Source organism: Sciurus vulgaris, assembly GCF_902686455.1.
Source record: "Sciurus vulgaris genome assembly, chromosome: 12".
Lineage (NCBI taxonomy): Eukaryota > Metazoa > Chordata > Mammalia > Rodentia > Sciuridae > Sciurus > Sciurus vulgaris.
In genome coordinates, this window is record NC_136473.1 from 21,311,873 (window position 1) to 21,332,264 (window position 20,392).

At 35.3% G+C, this 20,392-nt stretch overlaps 2 protein-coding genes across 2 annotated transcripts in view; both read right to left on the reverse strand.

Moving 5' to 3' along the window:
- GPR158 (G protein-coupled receptor 158) overlaps positions 1 to 20,392 on the reverse strand; it is a 506,459-nt gene that overhangs the window by 235,121 nt on the left and 250,946 nt on the right. The window contains exon 4 of the mRNA XM_079107813.1: positions 15,887 to 16,110. Within this exon, the coding sequence (XP_078963939.1) occupies positions 15,887 to 16,110 (224 nt within the window). The remainder of the gene's footprint in view (positions 1 to 15,886; positions 16,111 to 20,392) is intronic.
- On the reverse strand, positions 19,376 to 20,331 carry LOC306641442 (serine/threonine-protein kinase Nek6-like; the record flags this gene model as incomplete). The annotated part of the gene is made up of 1 exon (XM_079106493.1): positions 19,376 to 20,331. The coding sequence occupies one exon, from the start codon at positions 20,329 to 20,331 to the stop codon at positions 19,669 to 19,671; it is 663 nt and encodes a 220-aa protein (XP_078962619.1). The 3' UTR covers positions 19,376 to 19,668.

Sequence of the window (20,392 nt, forward strand, 5' to 3'; positions counted from 1 at the left end):
GTGTTTCTTCTATTTTTCTCCTTTCTATATATTTTCCATGTGGAAATTCTCATTCACTCATACAGCTTAAATTCCTATATTTAAAGTACTCTGACTTCTAATTTGTAGTTCTATCCTCTCCCCTCCACTGGGGTCTTTCCTGTGTATTTAACTGGCATTCCATTTTGATTTCTCATATGCAGGTTAACCCTCAAGTTTCATAGATAAACAACCAGAAGTTCAGGTAAGTATGAATTTCAGATAAATGACAAATAATGCTAGAGTATCAGTATGCCCCATGTAATATTTGGCACACACTTATGCTAAAACATTCATTATTTATATGAAATTTCAATTTAACTTAGAATCCTGTATTTCCATTTGTGAAGTTTTTCAATCTTAGCTACACTGAAATACCTAAAACGGAACTTCTGATTTTTCCTTCCCTCATTCTTCAAACAATCCTCTTCCCCACTTCCTATCTTCCTAACTTTACTAATAATACAATTCTTACCCAGTCCCCCAAGCTGTAAACCTCAGGGATCAAACTTGATATTTCTTTTTTCCCTCACCTCCCACATCAAATTCAGCGAGTTTTGTAGTTCTATCTTCAATTGTACCTCAGATTTAGTCACTTCCCTATTCCCACTGCTGCCACTGCCTCCACCAAGACTAATTCAGTGGCCTTATCATTTCCCCTATTTTTATGTCTATTCCTTACTAATCTATTCTACACAGAGAAGCCAGAGAAACTGATTTAATAATCAATAAAAAGGATCATCAATAGATAGGATCCCAATAAAAGGAATCATCTATTCTCTTGCTTCAAATCCTTCAGTGGCCTCCAATTGCACTTCAAATAAAATGAAAGTCTTTACTCTGGCTTTAGAATACTGAATGACTGGCTCCTAACCACATCTCCAACTCACTTCTATCCAACCTCCTACTCTTCAAGTCCTCTATCCATGATGGCCTCTAGAATTTTCCAAACCTCTTCCCACATTGGCACCATCAGAGATGTGACTTTCTCTTCCTGAAACACTAGTCTCACACGACTATTCTTCCCTCTCCCCATCCTGGTTATACTTGAGAGCTCAGATTAAATGTTGTAACCTCAGAGAAGTCCTTGGAACAATCACTTCTGAATAGATTACCTCTGCTCTACCATTCTCTCCAGTTCTACTGTCTTTTCTCTACTTTATTACTTTCCCTCATAGCACTTACCACTCTATAAATGTAGAGATATCTATATCTCTATATATATCTACATATAGATATCTATAAATACATATGTTAATTATATGTACATAAATATAGATACTATATACATACATATCACACACTATAATACACACACACACAAACACACACACACATGCACCACACAGATGCCTGTCTTTTTCACTATCCAAAAACAATGCCTAGGAACTTAGTGCACCCTCAAAAAACACTGGCTGAGTGAATGACTTATAAATATAGTTTTATAGTGCTAGACCCATATATTTAAATCTCTAGCCAGCTCAACAATTTATCTCAACTGTCTGTTTGGACTGTTATAGTTTGGATATGAGGTGTCCCGCCCACTAAAAAAAGCTCATGGGCTAGACAATGAAACAATGTTAAGAGGTGAGATGATTAGATTATACAAGCTGTAATCCACTTTATGGATTAATAACTTAAATGAATTACTGGGTAGTAACAATAGGCAGGTGGGGTGTAGCTGAAAGAAGTAGGGCACTGGGGGCATGTCCTTGGAGATTGTATCTTGCCCTTGGCTCCTCATTCTTTCTCTGCTTCCTTGTGGTAGGAGATGAACAGCTTTCCTCCACCAAAGCCCTTCCACCATATTGTTCTGCTCACCTTAGGTCTGAGCAATGGGGTTAGCCAACCATGGACTGACCGGCTGGAACTGTGAGCCAAAATAAAATTCCTCCTCTAAGTTGTTCTCGTCAGGTACTTTGATCATAGCAATCAAAAGTTAACTAACACAGGGATAAAATCCAAAATGGTGTGCCAGGTTTTTTAGGATCCATACTGAAATATCTTAACTTCCCCAATGTGTACATCCTCTGTAATATCTTTGCATATATATCTTTCTGACTAGACTATCCCTCTTATCTTCCATCAGTCTAACTAGTGAAATTCATTTTTCAAATTCTCTCATCACTTCTTTGAAGTCTTTCCAGACTGCTCATGGTAGACCTGACCATTTTATTTTTATGTTACTGTTATATTCTGAGTATATCTCTAATAACAAATAACACTTATGAAGCACTTTCTATAGATCATTATTGAAATAAGCAATGAATAAATATTCCACACATTTTATCTTCACTACAATCTTAGGAAGTTAGATTTATTGTTACCTGCATTTTACAAAGGAGGAAATCGAGATAAAAAGAGGTTTGGTGACTCACCCAAGGTTTAAGAGCTACCATGTAGTAGGCCATGAAAGGCAACTAGATGGATGAAGAGGAAACTCTGTGACCTTAAATGCTATTCTCTACTGCCTCATCAAGTATTCAAAACACTGTACTGTATGTATTACTTTTCCTATTAGACTGTGAACTTCTCATTGGCAAGCAAGTATCAAATTCATTTTTGAAAATCTACTAAACAATCATGAACAAATGGTTAATGAAAGCATTAATTTATACTTATGTAAAGTTCTTTGCTTACATAATATTTGGTGGACTTAAAAAATTAAGATACTAGGAATTTGGAAAAAATACCAATGATCTGTCTCGCATAACATTTTTCAAATAGCAGGAAAATCAGTATAACCAGTACATTAATTTTTAAAAGCTATTTTTAACCTACTTAATAAGTAACTGGCTTTATAAATAAACATAAGTAAATGCAAGTGCCTCAAGAGAACCTGGTAATTGAGGTCTGGTAATCATTAAGTATTTTGTATCTCTGAAGGCATATACAAATTTGTTACAATCACTTTAGTTGCTCTTCATGATTCATAATCAGAATTGCTGCCACCAGATGGAGCAGGAGGTTATTAAATGATATTCTTAGGCAGCACAAAAAGAAAGAGATCCCTTCTGGTATTTTCATCTACTCTTCCCCTTCTTATCATATTTACCCTTACCACCCACCCTGATATTCAGATATTTTCGCACACACCCTACATTATTCCATAATTTGTTCTTTGGGTTTAAGGGAATTAAATGATGCTATTAAATGCAAAAGTATGCAGGAACACAAATAAGCAAAGCCAATGAACTTATAAAGTCATTAAGCTGCTGGTGTGGAAGAACTTATTTCGTTTATTAGTAGGCTTATATAAGAATGAAACATAGGACATTTAAATTTTGATGAGGCAGAATGGAATGAGAAAGAAAGAATTCATGCCCATCCACAACTTACATTACTATAATGGGACAGGGCTGGCTGGGTCTATTTGCTTTTAAATTTAAGATCAAATGGCACTGAAACATATAAGAAAAGAGTACAGCACAGTAGCTAAAAGATACAGTAAGTTATAAAGTCAAACAGATCTGAGTGACAATCCTAGCTTCCCCAAGTAACATTGACCAGTTTCTTAAGATAATATACTTTGGTTTATTTAAATGTAAAATGAGGATAATGTCCAACTTAAATGGTGGCCATAAGAATTCAATATCACATGATACTATTTCATTTTAATCATAGCCTGATGCATTCTTCATTTATTTATTGTCTGTCATCACTAACCTCACACTGGAAGAAAATTTCCTTAAGGGTATAGATCTTGTTTATCCTGTTTATTTTTGTATTTCAAATATAGATAATCATTCTAAGAACTTAGTGGATGCTCAGAAGATGGTGAATGGGAAGAAGGTAGGGAAGAAGGCAGGCAGAAAGACATGGAGGGAGAAGAATAAGAAAAAGGGAAGGGTAAAAAATAGAAAGTGCTAGACACAATGCCGAGAAAGCTAAACTTTAATAAGTGGTACAAATGTGTTAGGGAAGCTAATGATTGAGTACTACTTTAAAACCACTGCACTCATCACTTAGTATTTTACAAGATCACTTTAATGAGCGATATATTTAAATTATGAATCGTTCTAGACTGATTGTAGTTGAAACTGGAAAGACAGTCATGTGTCTATTATAATGTTGGTGAAGGTATATGTGCTACATATGACCAGGCACAATCTAGACACCCCCAAAACATCCTGAATTAACATCAACCAGCAAAGAATAGTGTACCAGACCACATCATTATACCATATAGAATTCATCTGCCTGAGTTATATTTAAGCATTCAAACATTAATATGAATTTAGGAAAATTAATAGAAACAGAGCTATAAAAATTATCATGTATTCCATGTAAGGATGTTTATCATTAACTACATTTTACAATATTCTCGATGTAAGGATCCACAGGAGAAATTTCTTTCAAGACTCAGTGCCAGCCAGGCATATTTTAATTTCATCCCAGTGACTACTTTTCACTTTAGGGACATGGGACTCTTTTTCCCTGCCCCCCTCCTTTTAGTAGTGCTTCTAGAAAACTCCAAGGAGACTCTTCTTCTTAGCATTAGGTTAAAATAATAACCCCTCCTGAAATCCACTTTATTATCTTAACCTCACCCTTGATTTCAGCTAATTTTTCTATTCTTATTTTCATTTAGCCTCAATTTATTCAATTATGCTAACAGTGTTCATTTTTCACATGCTAGAATAAGACGAAATACAAATACATATAATTTCCCAATATAGTTGTGTTACCTTGGGCAATTCAGAATCTCTCAGGGACTGGATTTTCTTATGTTTGAGATAAAGAGGCTATTTTAGTTCTGAAAATCTTCCATCTTTATAAATAAAAGCAGGAAAGTAGTAACAAATTTATTTATACATTATCAACTTTTAAACTATTACTGTTATAATAATACAACAAGAAATATATCTTGATTCTTAATATTCCTGATGATTTCATAGTTGATAACCACAAGAGATTGAACTCTTATTTTAAGGGAAGGGGTAGAACTGAATCTTCCTACAAAGACCAGTGATATAGATATATAGACAAACTACAGTTTAGTTGCCCATTTAATCACTTTTGAAAAGGACAAAAAGCCACATATAACTATAAATCCATAGTAAATATTTTTGAAGATCATTAGTATAGAAATATCTGTGTGATCACATGTATGCTTATAAATACACTCTTATGAAGGGCTTGGATTCCTTCCTCAAATAGCTATGACTGACTCTTCCAATCATTTATTCTTAGGAACTACTTTAAATCTTGTACTTATCCCCCAATGTGAGAAGCATACATGGATTAATTTTACAAAGAGGCCCAAAATAATATAACAACAAAAGATAAGAGCTTAGTGAAGATTGACTAAGTATAGGAATTTCACATGAATTAACTCATCAGGTCTTCAAAGTGATCATATAAGGAGAGTAACAAACTCCTATAAAAATTTATAAGAGCTTTAGATTGAATTTGTATAATTTTTAAGGTGTAAAATCCAGAAGCTTTTAGTATATTGACAGAGGTGTGTAACAATTACCAAGATGTAATTTTCAAAAATTTTTGTCACTCCAAAAAGAAACCCTGAACTCATTGGCAGTCACTTCCCCCATTCTTCCCTCCTGGTAGCCCCTGACAACCTCTAATCTGCTTCTTATCTCTAAGAACCTACCTATTTTGAGTGTTTCATATATAGAAAGTCATATACTATGTGGTCTTTTTTTAACTGTTTTCTTCTACTTAGCATTTTCAAGGCTCATCCATATCATACCCATGTATTGCTGTTTATTCCTTTTCATTGACAAATTATATTCCATTGTATGGAAATTCCATATTATATTTACCCTATTTTTATCAGCTGATAGGTTGTTGGGTTGCTTCCACTTTTTAGCTATTATAAAATAATCAATATTTTTGTGCACTCTTTTTTTGTGTGTAGACATGTTTACTAACCAGGCACTTTAGCACAAGTCTGTAATACCAGCCTTAGGAGACTGAGGCAGGAGGGTTGCAAGTTCACCACCAGTCTGGGCAATTTAGTGAGATCCTATCTCAAGTTGAAGATGTAGCTCAGTGGTAGAACATGCCTGAATTCAATTGTTCAAACTGCCAAAAAAAAAAAAAAAAAACGGTTGACTATACTATACTACTAGGAGAGGAATTACTAAATCATACCATAATGCATTTTTAACTTTTTGAGGGACTGCCAAACTGTTTTCCAAGTGGCTGTACTATTTCACATTTCCAACAGCAATGAATGAAAGTTTTAGTTTATCCATATCCTCAATATATGTTATGAGGATTTTTGTATTGTTTTGTTAATGCTATGCTATATTGTGTGCTTAATTTCCATTTTCTTTCACATATACATTTTCTTTTCATATATACATTGATTTATTTGTATATTTTGTTAGAAGAAATATCTATTCAGATTCTTTGCCTATTTCTTAAATTGTTTTTGCCTTTTTACTGTTTAGTTTAAGCATTTGTCATACATTATGGATACTATTGTAATTATTTTCTGAATTGCCTTCTTGCATTTTTTTTTTTTTTTTTTTTTTTTTTTGCATACTGGGACTTGAACTCAGGAGCACTCAACCACAGAGCCGCGTCCCCAGCCTTATTTTGTAGTATATTCACAGACAAGGTCTTACTGAGTTGCTTAGCACCTTGCTTTTGCTGAGACTGGCTTCGAATTCACGATCCTCCTACTTCAGCTTCCCAAGCCACTGGAATCAGAGGTGTGCGAAAACAGCCTTACTGCCTTTTGCTTTAAACTTTATTTAATTAATTAATATATTTATTTATTATTCATTTTTTAAAATTTGTTCTAATTAGTTATACATGACAGCAGGATGCATTTCAACACATTGTACACAAATGAAGCACAACTTTGCATTTCTCTGGTACATGATGCAGAGTCATACCATTCATGCAATCATACACATACATAGAGTAAAAATGACCATTTCATTCCACCATCTTTCCCATCCCCAAGCCCCCTACCCTCCCCTCACTCACCTCTGTCCAATCCAAAGTTCCTCCATTCTTCCCTTTCTAACACCATCCATTATGGATCAGCATCTACTTATCAGAGAAAACATTTGGCCTTTGGTTTTTAGAGATTACCTTACTTTGCTTAGCACGATATTCTCCAGCTCCATCCATTTACCAATAAATGCCATAATTTCATTCTTCTTTAAGGCTGAGTAATATTCCATTGTATATGTGTGTGTGTGTGTGTATATATATATATATATATATCACAGTTTCTTTATCCATTCATCTACGAGGGGCATCTAAGTTGCCTCCATAGTTTAACTATTGTGAGTTGAGCTGCTATAAACATTGATGTGTATGTTTTTAAGTCCTTTGGGTATAGACCAAAGAGTAGGACAGCTGGGTCAAATGGTGGTTCCATTCCAGGTTTTCTGAGGAATTGCCATACTGCTTTCCAGAGTGGTTACACCAATTTGCAGGCTCATCAGCAATGAGTGAGTGTACCTTTTCCCCTGGATCCTCACCAACAGTTATTGTTGCTTGTATTCTTGATGACTGCCATTCTGACTGAAGTGAGATGAAATCTGAGAGCAGTTTGATTTGCATTTCTCTAATTGCTAGAGATGTTGAGAATTATTTCATATATTTGTTGATCGATTGTATTTCTTCTTTTGTGAAGTGTCTGTTCAGTTCCTTAGCCTATTTATTGATTGGGTTATTGTTGTTTTTGTTGTTGTTGTTGTTGTTGAGTTCTTTATATACCCTGAAGATTAGTGCTCTATCTGAGGCATGCATGGTAAAGATTTTCTCCCACTCTTTAGGCTCTCTCTTCACATTATTGATTGGTTTTCTTGCAGAGAAGAAACTTTTTAGTTTTAATTCATCCCATTTATTGATTCTTGATCTTATTTCTTGTGCTTTAAGAGTCAGTTCCTAAGTTGACATGATGAAGATTTGGGTCTGCTTTTTCTTCTATTGGGTGCAGGATCTCTGGTCTAATTCCCAGTTCCTTGGTCCACTTTTGAGTTGAGTTTTGTGTAGGGTGAGACAGAGGGATTTAATTTCATTTTGCTGCATATGAATTTCCAGTTTTCCCAACACCATTTGTTGAAGAGGCTATCTTTTCTTCAATGTATGTTCTTGATGCCTTTGTCTGGTAAAGAGATAACTATTTATGTGCATTTGTCTCTGTCTTCTATTCTGTACCATTGGTATACCCATCTATTCTGGTGCCATTACCATGCCGTTTTGTTACTGTGTGTCACGGTAGTATAGTTTAAGGTCTGGTATTGTGATGCCTCTTGCTTCACTCTTCCTTCTAAGGATTTCTTTGGCTATTCTGGGTCTCTTATTTTTCCAGATGGATTTCATGATTGCTATTTCTATTTCTATAAGAAATGTTGCTGGGATTTAATAGAAATTGCATTGAATCTGTAGAATGCTTTTTGGCCATTTTGAAAATATTAATTCTGCCTATCTCAGACCAAGGGGGATTATTCCATCTTCTACAGTCTTAATTTCTTTCTTAGTGTTCTGTATTTTTCATCGTAGAAGTTTTTCACCTCATTTGTTAGGTTGATTTTTGAAGTACTTTTTTTTTTCAGGATATTGTTAATGGAGTAGTTTTCCCTAATTCTCTTCACAGGATTCATCACTGACATACAGAAAAGTATTTGATTTATGACGTGTTGATTTTATTGTCCTGCTACTTTGCTGAATTTGTTTTTGAGTTCTAAAAGGTTTTGGTTGAAATTTTTTTGGGTTCCTCTAAGTATAGTATCATGTCATCAGCAAATAAGTGATAGTTTGAGTTCTTATTTTCCTATTTGTATCTCTTTCATTCTTCCTCTAATTGCTCTAGTTAGCGGTTTCCAGGACTGTTTTGAATAGAAGTGGTGAAATAGGGTATCCGGGTCTTGTTTCAATTTTGAAAGGGAATACTTTCAGTTTTTCTCCATTTTCAATGATGTTGGCCTTGAGTTTGGCATAGATTGTTTTTACAATGTTATGTATGTTCCTATTATCCCTAGTTTTTCTAGTGTTTTGACACATGAATGCATGCTGTATTTTGACAAAAGCTTTTACTGCATCTGCTGATATGATCATATGGCTCTGACCTTTAAGTCTATTGATGTGATGAATTAGGTTTATTGATTTCTGCATGTTGAACCAACCTGGCATCCCTTGGGTGAACCCCACTTGATCATGGTACACTATCTTTTAATATGCTTTGGTATGCAATTTGTCAGAATTTTATTGAGAATTTTTACATCTATGTTCATCAGGGATATTGGTCTGAAGTTTTCTTTTCTTGATGTGTCTTTGGTTTTGGTATAAGGGTAATGCTAGTCCCATAAAATGAGTTTGGAAGGGTTCCCTCCTTTTCAATTTCATGAATAATTTGAAGAGTATTGGTATTAGTTCTTTGAGGTCTCATAGAACTCAGCTGAGAATCTGTCTGATACTGGGTTTTTCTTGGTTGGTAGGCTTTTGATGGTATCTTTTATTTCATTGCTTGAAATTGATCTGTTTTAAAACTGTGTATGTCCTCCTGATTCAGTATGGGTAGATTATGTCTCTAAAAATTTGTTGATGTCTTCAAGATTTTTCCATTTTTATTTGAGTATAAATTTTCCAAATAGTTTCTAATTATCCTCTGTATTTCAGTAGTATCCATCATGAATTTCCTTTCATCATGAATTTTAGTAATTTGAGTTTTCTCTTTCTCTTTGTTAGTTGTAGCTAAGATTTTTACCAATTTTATTATTTTTTTCAAAGAGACAACTTTTTGTTTTGTCAATTTTTTCAATTGTTTCTTTTGTTTCAATTTTATAGATTTCAGTTATGACTTTAATTATTTCCTGTCCTTCTACTCCTTTTGGTGTTGATTTGTTTCTTCTTTTCCTAGGGCTTGAGCTGTATGCTAGTTCATTATTTATTTATTGACTTTTTATTTTTTTAATGTATGAGCTCAATGCAATGAACTTTCCTCTTAGCACTGCCTTCATGGTGTCCCAAAGATTTTGATATGTTGTATCAGTGTTCTCATTTATCTCTATAAACTTTTTTTATCTCCTCCCTGATGTCTTCTGCTATCCATAGTTCATTCAATAGCATATTATTTAGTCTCCAGGTGTTAAAGTAGCTTCTATTTTTTATTTTATCATTGATTTCTAATTTAATTTCATTATGATCTGATACAATGAAGGGTATTATCTCTATTTTTGTATTTGCTAAGAGTTACTTTGTGGCATAATATATGGTATATTTTAGAGAAGGATTCATGTGCTGCTGAGAAGAAATGTATTTGCTTATTGATTGATGAAAGATTATATATATGTCTGTTAAGTCTAAATTATTGATTGTATTATTGGGTTCTATAATTTTTTTGTTTTTTGTTTAGTTTTTGTTTGAAGGATCTAGCCAGTAGTGAGTAACCTTCAGGGCTTCAGGGTTATTATTGAGCATGATTCATATTCCCAGTCATTTTGGTCTATTTTTGGTTTTTAACTTGACTTGGTTTCTCCTTTGATTGGCTTTTCCTTTAGTATAATTCCTCCCTTTGCTGATTTTCATTGTTGCTTTTCATTTCCTCCTCATGGAATATTTTGCTGAGGATGTTTGTGGTGCAGGCTTTCTAGTTGTAAATTCTTTTAACTTTTGTCATCATGGAAGGTTTTTATTTCCTTCCTTACTACTAAATTAATAAACTTATTACATTACATTCTGTGAAAGTGAGTCTTCAAAATGTGACCATCTTCAAACTAGATAATGTATACCTATTCCTACTAGTTTGTAACTCTAGAAATTTCACTGAAATGGTATGTAAAGACATGTATTCTAACGGCAGTTCTGTAGGTAGTATTTTGGTCAATAATCTGCCATTTCACATGAAGGTTCAGGGATATTCAAATTATTAGTAACTTTGGCAATGTTAAATAACATGAACTTAGATTAAGACTTTGGTTTTTCCAGAACTTTCTAAATATCCAATAAAAATTCCACTAACACTTGTATCACTGATTCATTTAGCACAAATCATTAATGATTAAAAAAATTGATATTCACGAAGAACTATGTGTTTTGCACTATGTAAATGAATTCATTATGTCAGAGACATTTCAAAGCAGTTCATTAAATAGATCTGCTCTGCCTTTTTTTAAAAAAACAATCTCATCTAGGAAAGAGTGGTTATATACTGCCTAACTCCATTTGCCTATTCTTTTATTATATTTACAATTTAATAAAGTTTGTTGCAAAAGAAAAACATGTATTAGTTAAACAAAGGGCAATTTGCCTATTTGCACTTTCTTGCTGACTCAAAGTTTGATTTTAATTTGTGCTACATGCTCCTGTTAATGAAACCATCTATTTAAAATAACTATTGAAGTCTATAACATTAACATAATGGATACATTCTCTGAGACTCTTAATAGAGCCTTTTAAAAAAATGTTAACTTGAGACTTTGATACCATTCACAGAAGGTTGTTTTCTTTTTAAAATTTGTAGCTAGAACACTTTATAATTTTGATAAGCTCTATAATCTAAACCAATCGGTACAACTTTACCCACATGAAAGGATCATTTGAACTCAGAAAAGGTTGAAACTCTGTCTTGAATATTTTATTATTTCATTCACCCCTGATAGAGAAGCATACAAATGCTTCTACTACTCTGATGTTTCAGAACAGGACCAAAGACCAGACTCTAAAACTAAGTTCTTCCCAGGATCACTATTATCCTATATACCAAATAAAAAGTCATGAATAAATTTATTCTTCAGGGTAGAATGTGCTCAGAAACTTTTGAGTCCTTTACTATTTTAAAAAATGATGGATGGAAGCTAGTGCTGAGCCCTCCTGCCTGCCCCCCACCACTGGGGAACACGGTACTTGCCTCTGTCTGACTTGGTGCACTCTCACTGGGGCTCCCCAGCTTCTTTGGAGGCTGGTGCAGGCATTTTGAATTATTCCTGCCATCATCAGGGGAAGGGCAGCTCCCTTCCTGAGACACCAACAGAAGACTGGAGGCTCTTTGACAGGTACCTCTTTTTACTCACTTACATCCTACACCCTTCCCCATCCTCTTCACAACTAGTAAAACTGTAAATAGTAATCAAACTCATCCTGTTCATTACAATAATGTTAAAGTCTTTATAGGTACTATCTTGTTCAGGGCTGCATTTTCTCTGTATTGGGTGCTACTGGTATTGATCTCCCCTTCAAAGGAGAGGTAGTGGAAAACTGCAGGGACATAATAAACCTGCAGCAGGGGAACTTCAGTTTCTCTGATCTTCCCTGCTAGAGGGGAATATATAGAAACAATATGAAAAAACAGGGGAAGAAAGTGTCCCTAACAAACCAAGATGCTATTGTAATAGAATCCAGTGACAGCATGGCAGTAGAAATGACAGAAAAAGAGTTTAGAATCTACATACTTAAAATGATCAGTGAAGCAAAAGATGAGATAAGAGAGTAAATGCAGGTAATGCATGATCATCCCAGTAAACAGTTAAAAGAGCAAATGCAGGAAGCAAAAGAACACTTCAATAAAGAGACAGAGATTCTGGAAAAAAACCAAATGGAAATACTTGAAATGAAAGAAACAATAAACCAAATTAAAAACTAAATAGAAAGCATCACCAATAGAATAGATCTCATGGAAGACAGAATTTCAGACAATGAAGACAAAACATTTAATCTTGAAAATAAAGTTGAACAAACTGAGAAAATGTTAAGAAGTCATGAATGGAATCTCCAAGAATTATGGGATATCATGAAAAGAACAAATTTAAGAATTACTGGGATTGAGGAAGGCACAGAGATACAAACCAAAGGAATTAACAACCTGTTCAACAAAATAATATCAGAAAATTTCCCAAACCTGGAAAATGAAATGGAAAATCAAATACCAGAAGCTTACAGAACACTGGGTGCACAAAACTACAACAGATCCGCACCAAGACACATTATAATGAAAATACCTCACATACAAAATAAAGATAGGATTTTAAAGGCTGCAAGAGAAAAGTGTCAGATTATATATAAGGGGAAACCATGGAGCTTTCCCCAAAATAGACCATATGCTATGCCACAAAGAAACCATTAGTAAATACAAAAAATAGAGATACTACCCTGTATCCTAACAGACCATAATGGAATGCAATTAGAAATGAACAATAAAATAACAAACAAAAACTACTCATACACCTGGAGACTAAATGATATGCTATGGAATGATGCAATGATAACAAAAGTCATCAGGGAAGAAATAAAAAAAATTCTTAGAGGTAAATGAGAACAATGACACAACATATCAAAATCTCTGGGACACTCTGAAAGCAGTACTAAGAGTAAAGCTCATTGCATTGAACTAATACATTAAAAAAATAAAAAGTCAATAAATAAATGACCTAACATTACATCTCAAAGCCCTAGAAAAAGAAGAACAGATCAACACCAAAAATAGAAGACAGAAAATAATTAAAATCAGAACTGAAATCATTGAAATTGAAACAAGAGAAACAATTCAAAAAATTGACAAAACAAAAAGTTGGTTCTTTGAAAAAGTAAACAAAATTGATAAATCCTAGCCACACTAACAAAGAGAAGGAGAGAGAAAACTCAAATTACTAAAATTCATAATGAGAAAGGAGAGATAACGACAGACAACATTGAAATACATAACATAATTAGAAGCTACTTTGAAAATCTATACTTCAACAAAATAGAAAATACTGAAGACATTGACAAATTTTTAGAGACATGATCCTCTCAAACTGAATCAGGAAGATGTACACAATCTAAACAGATCACTTACAAGTACCGAAATAGAAGAAGTCATCAAAAGCCTACCAACCAAGAAAAGCCCAGGACCAAATGGATTCTCAGCTGAATTCTACAAGATGTTTAAAGAAGAACTGAATCAATACTCCTCAAAGTATTCCAGGAAATAGTAAAGGAGGGAACCCTTCCAAATTCATTCTATGAGGCTAGTATCACTCTGATACCAAAACCAGACAAAGACTCATCAAGGAAAGAAAAATTTAGACCAATATCCCTAATGAACACAGATGCAAAAATCCTTAACAAAATATTGGCAAATTGCATACAAAAATATGTTTAAACGATAGTGCATGATCAAGTGGAGTTTATCCCAGGGATGCAAGGTTGGCTCAACATCTGGAAATCAATAAATGTAATTCATCACATCAATAGACTTAAAGTTAAGAATCACATGATTATTTCAATAGATGCTGAGAAAGTGTTTGATAAAATACAGCATCCCTTTATGCTCAAAACACTAGAAAATATTGGGGTAGTGGGAACATTCCTTAACATTGTAAAGGCCATCTATGCTAAGCCCATGGCCAACATCATTCTTAATGGAGAAAAACTGAAAGCATTCCTTCTAAAAACTGGAACAAGACAGGGATGCCCTCTTTCACCACTTCTATTCAATATCATCCTTGAAACACTTGCCAGAGCAATTAGACAGACCAAAGAAATTAAAGGGATACAAATAGGAAAAGAAGAACTAAAGCTGTCACTATTTGCTGATGACTTGATCCTATATTTAGAAGATTCAAAAAACTCCATTAGAGAACTTACAAAACTTTACACCAAAAATACTAAGAATCCAATCAATAAATGGGCTAAGGAACTCGACAGACTTTACAGAAGAAGACATACAGGCAATTGATAAATATATGAAAAAGTGTTCAACATCTCTAGTAATTATAGAAATGCAAATTAAAACAACTCTAAGATTTCATCTTACTCCAATTGGAATGGCTATTATCAAGAACACAAAGAATAATAGATGTTGGCATGGATGTGGGGAAAAAGGCACACTTTTACATTGCTGGTGGAGCTGCAAATTGGAGCAGCCACTCTGGAAAGCAGTGTGGAGAATCCTCAGAAATCTTGGAATGGACCCACCTTCTGACCCAGTTATCCCACTCCTCAGTTTATACCCAAAGGACTTAAAATCAGCATTCTACAGTAACATAGCCATATCAATGTTTATAGCAGCTCATTTCACAATAGCTATATTGTGCAACCCACCTAGATGCCCTTCAATAGATGAATGGATAAAGAAACTGTGGTATATATACACAATGGAATATTATTCAGTCATAAAGAAGAATAAAATTATGACATTTGCAATAAATGGAAGGAATTGGAGAATATCATGCTGAGTGAAATAAGCCAATCCCAAAAAACCAAAGGCCAAACGTTTCCCCTGATAAGTGGAGAATGATATATAATGGGGGTGGGGGGTGGGGAGGGAGAGAAGAATGGGGGAACTTTAGATTATGTAGAAGGAAATGAGGGGGGGCATGAAAAATGGTGGGATGAGACAGACTTCATTGCCCTATGTACATGTATGATTACATGAATGGTATGAAATCTACATTGTGCAAAACCATAGAAATGAAATGATGTACCCCATTTGTGTACAATGAATCAAAATGCAGTCTGTAAAAAAATTAAAAATAAATTATTCTTAAAAATGACTAAGAGAAATAAAAGAAATAAAAAAATAATAAGCTTTCTATATGTGAAACAACTGAACAATACATTGGATATAGGTAGAATTAGTCCCTGTCAAGAACAAAGAGAGATGTAAAGGAGGGTTCTTCAGTGCAATGAGGCACTGGAGCCCCATGCATAAATGGTGGTGCCAGGAGTGTTGGTGGGAGGGATGTGTGTAAAATAAAATGTTAAAAGTATCATATTATTAACCCCCATTTTTCCTGGGAAGCTAAAGAATATACTTGTCAAACGTTCTAGTTCAATCATGTTATAAAAAAAAATTTTCTGCTTAGCAGAGAAGTAACTGAAATTGGAAATTTTATTTGTATAAAAAGAGAAGAGGTTCCTTTGTATAAAGGAGGAGGATCATAACCAGGGTACCTGGGTTTACCTTTGCTTTGCGAAAGTGGTAGACCACCATCATGCTGACGAAGTCAAGCAGCATACACAGGGCTTGGAAGGAGATGATGGCAAGTCGCAAATACTTATCCTCCTGGACAAAGCACGGGCTGTCATCAGCACAGTAGGGGCAGCCCTCTCTGCAGGGCAGGCAGACATGGGCTTCTTCTGATACATCTTTTGTACTTCCTGAAAAATGATGATCTGGACCCCTTCCTGAAAGTTCCAAATAAAACCACAGTGTTATTTGCACCTCTGAGGTAGGTAAGACAAAGTACAGTGTCAAAACACATCTTTGCCTCTTTATTACTTTTCCCATTTATTATAGACCTCTTGTCAATTCTCCTGCAAGGAGAGAGAGTTACTTTGCCTTCGAACTCAAATACAATTCTTTTGATCCCTTTGGTTATAAAATTGTCATTCAGAGTAATTGAGAAAAATTAGCAAAAATGGGAACAAAACTCCTTGAGGGCAGAGAACTGTCTACTAAGTCTTTTATATCATCATCTACCACTCACCAAATGATGAATCTCCTTAAAGCACAAATCATATTCTACATACATTCATTAAAGAATAAACCAGAAGAATGACAAGAAAGCTGACGTATTTTATGCGCCAAATAGATATACCTAGCACTTTTGGAACTTTTTGACCTAGATGGCACAGAATCCAAATGAGGCTTTGATTGCATCTTAATTTGTTAGCGATCTCATGTACCAAGTTCATTAAGTCTAACCTGGATAAAATGGTACTTAAACAACAGTTGTTCAGTGTACAATTGCCTAATGATGGTGCATCCTTTGGCACAATACAATACACACTTAAAAACTATCATATAATTTGCTACTTCCTATACGATATACCCGTGCTATGCACTAACTGTTGCTTTTTAACCTTCATTTAATTTTAGATTATTCTTAAATTACCAAACTTAAGTTAACTCTGAAGGTGAATACCTAAAGTTTATCTTTGATTGCTGAGTTGACTTTAGCACCAACAAATGTCCAACTAAAAACTCATATGAAAAAACTCAACTATTTCCAACTACAAATTTAACATAAAAGATATTAGTGAATAGGTACCAGTCCAATACATAACACAACTCTGTTTAACTTAGGAATTTGGGGAAGAAGTTCTTCTGGTTAAGAACAAAGTTGAAACAAATGTTTAACAAAGCTGATAACAAACTTTGTTGATAACAAAGTTTAACAGAAAGTCCTTATTTCTTTAAACCATTTTGATAACAAAGGTTAACAGAAAGTCCTTATTTCTTTAAACCATTTTTTGAGGGGGTTATTGGAGATTGAACTCAGGGTGCTTAAACACTGAGCCACTTCCCCAGCCTTTTTTATTTTTTATTTGAGACAAGGTCTCACTAAGTTGCTAAGGACCTCGCTAAGTTGTTGAGGCTGGTTTTGAACGTGTGATCCTTCTGCCTCAGCCTGCAAGTTGCTGGGATTACAGGCTACTATGCCCAACCTATTTCTTTAAATTCTTGTTAAAGAAATCTTTCTAAAATGTATTTGTCTACTTTTGATCAGTAAATACAGTAAGAAAAGCATAGCTGAATATTTCTTTGATGATTTAGGATATATCACTATTTAAGGCTCTGTGCTCTGCTACACAGTGAAAATTCTAGGATTTTAATGTCAAGCATACATGGTTTACTTATAGTTTACTTATTGGTTAAATATTAGTTACTATGGAGATTAAATGATTCATGTAAATTACAATGATTGCTCTTTAGCCTCTCTAAACAAGGTAGATACAAAGAGGAATTAGGAATTCAGCAATGCCTTAAAGAAAGTTATTATTCAGAAAATAAGAAAAGTAGAAGAAAGAAGTAAGGTGTAGAAGGAGTGAGTAAATATGTTAAGTTCCATTTCAGACAAATTAAATTTGAGGTTCAACTCACAGTCTAGTAGAAACAGAAATAATACAAGACTGTACTGTAGGAACCAGATGAGTATTACAGAAGGAGCCTACAGAAAGATCTAAGAATGGATGAGATAATGGTTGATGAATGTGAAGAGGAAGACATTTGACAAATAGAAGTATTTACAATGTGATCACAGAAAACTGGGACTTACTGGATAAAGTTGGAATGCAATCAAAAATGATGACTGAGGAAAGGCTATTAGAGTTAATGGTCTTATCCTTCATTGACCTTTAAGATGGTACATTCCAAAGACTGGTAGAGATTGAAATTAAGTTTTCAGGGTTTAAGGGCTAAATAAGTAATAAGAAACACTTTATTTCAATAAAAGTTCAACCAAATGAAAAAAATAAGAAATGATTGTGGTTAGTAGGAATAAAGATGGTATGAAAATAGGGTTTGGGGTATTAATGTCTGTTTCACTCCACTATTATTCCCTCCCCCATGCCCCCTTCCCCTACCTTCACTCCCTTAGGGTTTGGCTTGTTTTTTGTTTTTTGTTTTTTGATAAAGTATGAACTCTGAGATCAGATTTGGGAGGCAGAGATTAGGATTTCCCCTTCTGGCTAAGATGAAAAAATGAAGATTGAATTTACCTTCTCATCAGAAACCACCAAAAACAATAGACAGAATACTGAAATGTGATGGCTTTTTCAGACACTGGACATCAGTAATAAAAGACAATGATTCCTAATGTGCAAACACTTCTCAAACAACCCAGCTACCATAAAGGAATCAGAAGAAAAGCTAAATCAATAAGGAAAAAGTATCTATGGAAGCTATTATTTGTTTAGTGTGGTAGTCTATCTTTTTTTTTTTTTTTTGTTTCCTACATGTAATACAGTTGCACTTTAATTCTCAACTTGCATGGTCCATGCACTTGAGTTTTCAAAATGGTGAATGGCTATCGCTGTTAGATCATCTGCAATATGCTAACTAACTTGCATCTTTTATTTCAAATTCTGTCAACAAACCTGAAGGTAGATTAAATCATCCTTCCCATTTTACAGATAAGGAAACTTAAGACTCAGAAAAAGCTAAGAAACGTACCCAAGTCACACTAGGAAGTTGCAGAACCAGAATTTGGAAAGAACAACTCAAGGGCAAAGCCCTTAGATTTTTCATGTAGCCCATGCTTCCTTCCCACAGAGGAAAGTGCTTAATACTGATCATGAAATGAACCGTTAGCATCACAGGAGGTGACACTGCCTGACACAGGGCAGGTGTTCAGGGGAAGGTGGCAAACCAGACTGCAAACCACATGCTCGTGGCTTTCAGATACCATTCGCCTCGTGAAGCTCAATGCTAGATGCTGGGTTTTCCTCCTCATTCCTCAAGTTGCAAAATGCAGATAATAATATTAGCAAAATCTCTACTTAAAAAATTATCTCCACTTATCCCTTTATACAACAGAGTAAATGAAGCACACAGCTTGATTGTTTGGAAAGACACTAAGAACTAAACTATACTTGCTAACCTTTGCAAACGCTCACTACACAAATCACACCTGTTCTGTCAGAGAAGACTTCACCAGGCCTCTGGAGGAATTACCCAAAGATTTACATTACAATTCAGACACAGAGGGAGGGGCTTTGGTGGTTCACTGACCCACCTGCTCTCGCTAACCCAGCTGAGACTGCCCACAACAGTACAAAGAAGGGACTTTGGAATTTGCCCGTTGCCTGGTGCTCTGCATTCAGTGTCTGCTTTAAAGGCTGCCTTTGGGGGAACTGCTGGACCCTTGTCTCAGCCAATCCAGGCTACCAGGTGGTCACTTCAGAAAGGACTCAAGTAAGGCAGAGTGGTGTTGGCTTCTGACAAGCATGGTGCATGGATGTTCAGGTGATGGACATCCAGATGTGCATCTGTTTGGCAACCTGGTGCACATAGTCGATGTCCGGTCTCTGATCGGCATCAGGGTAGATACACAATCTGACCAGTTCTCGAAGATTCTCAGAGTAGTGCTCCCCTGGGAGCAGTGGGTAGTCACACTGCTCAATCTTCTGGCAGAGGGAGAAAAGGTTCATTTTGCCTCCATAGAAGGGGCTCTGGAGAGCTGCCATCTCATATAGCAGACAGCCCAGGGACCAGATGAGAGACTTGAAGTTGTAGCCATTCTTGTGGATCCTCTCCAGCGACATGTAGTACAGCATCCCAATGAAGGAGTGGGCTGCAGTGGTGTCAGAGCTGAAGAAGCAGCCCAGGCCTAGGTCGCCAAGCTTCACTATGCCAGTGGCCATGATGAACACGTTGGCAGCCTTGATGTCTTGGTGCATCAACCGGAGTGAGTGCATGTGCTCCACAGCGCTGCACAGCTGCACCAAGTACTTCCATACCATCCTCTCAGGGATAAGCCGCTTCTGCTTCTTGAAGTACTTGATCATCTGTGAGAGGTCCCCCACATCAGCCACCTCCAGCACAATGTTCAGCTCGTTGTCCACAATAAACAAGTCCAGATACTTGATGATGTTTGGATGGTTCAGTTGCTGTGAGATGGCCATGTTTTAAAGAGGCAGTGAAGATCCGTGGGCTAAGAGCCTCCAAGTTGTGGTAGTCTTTCTC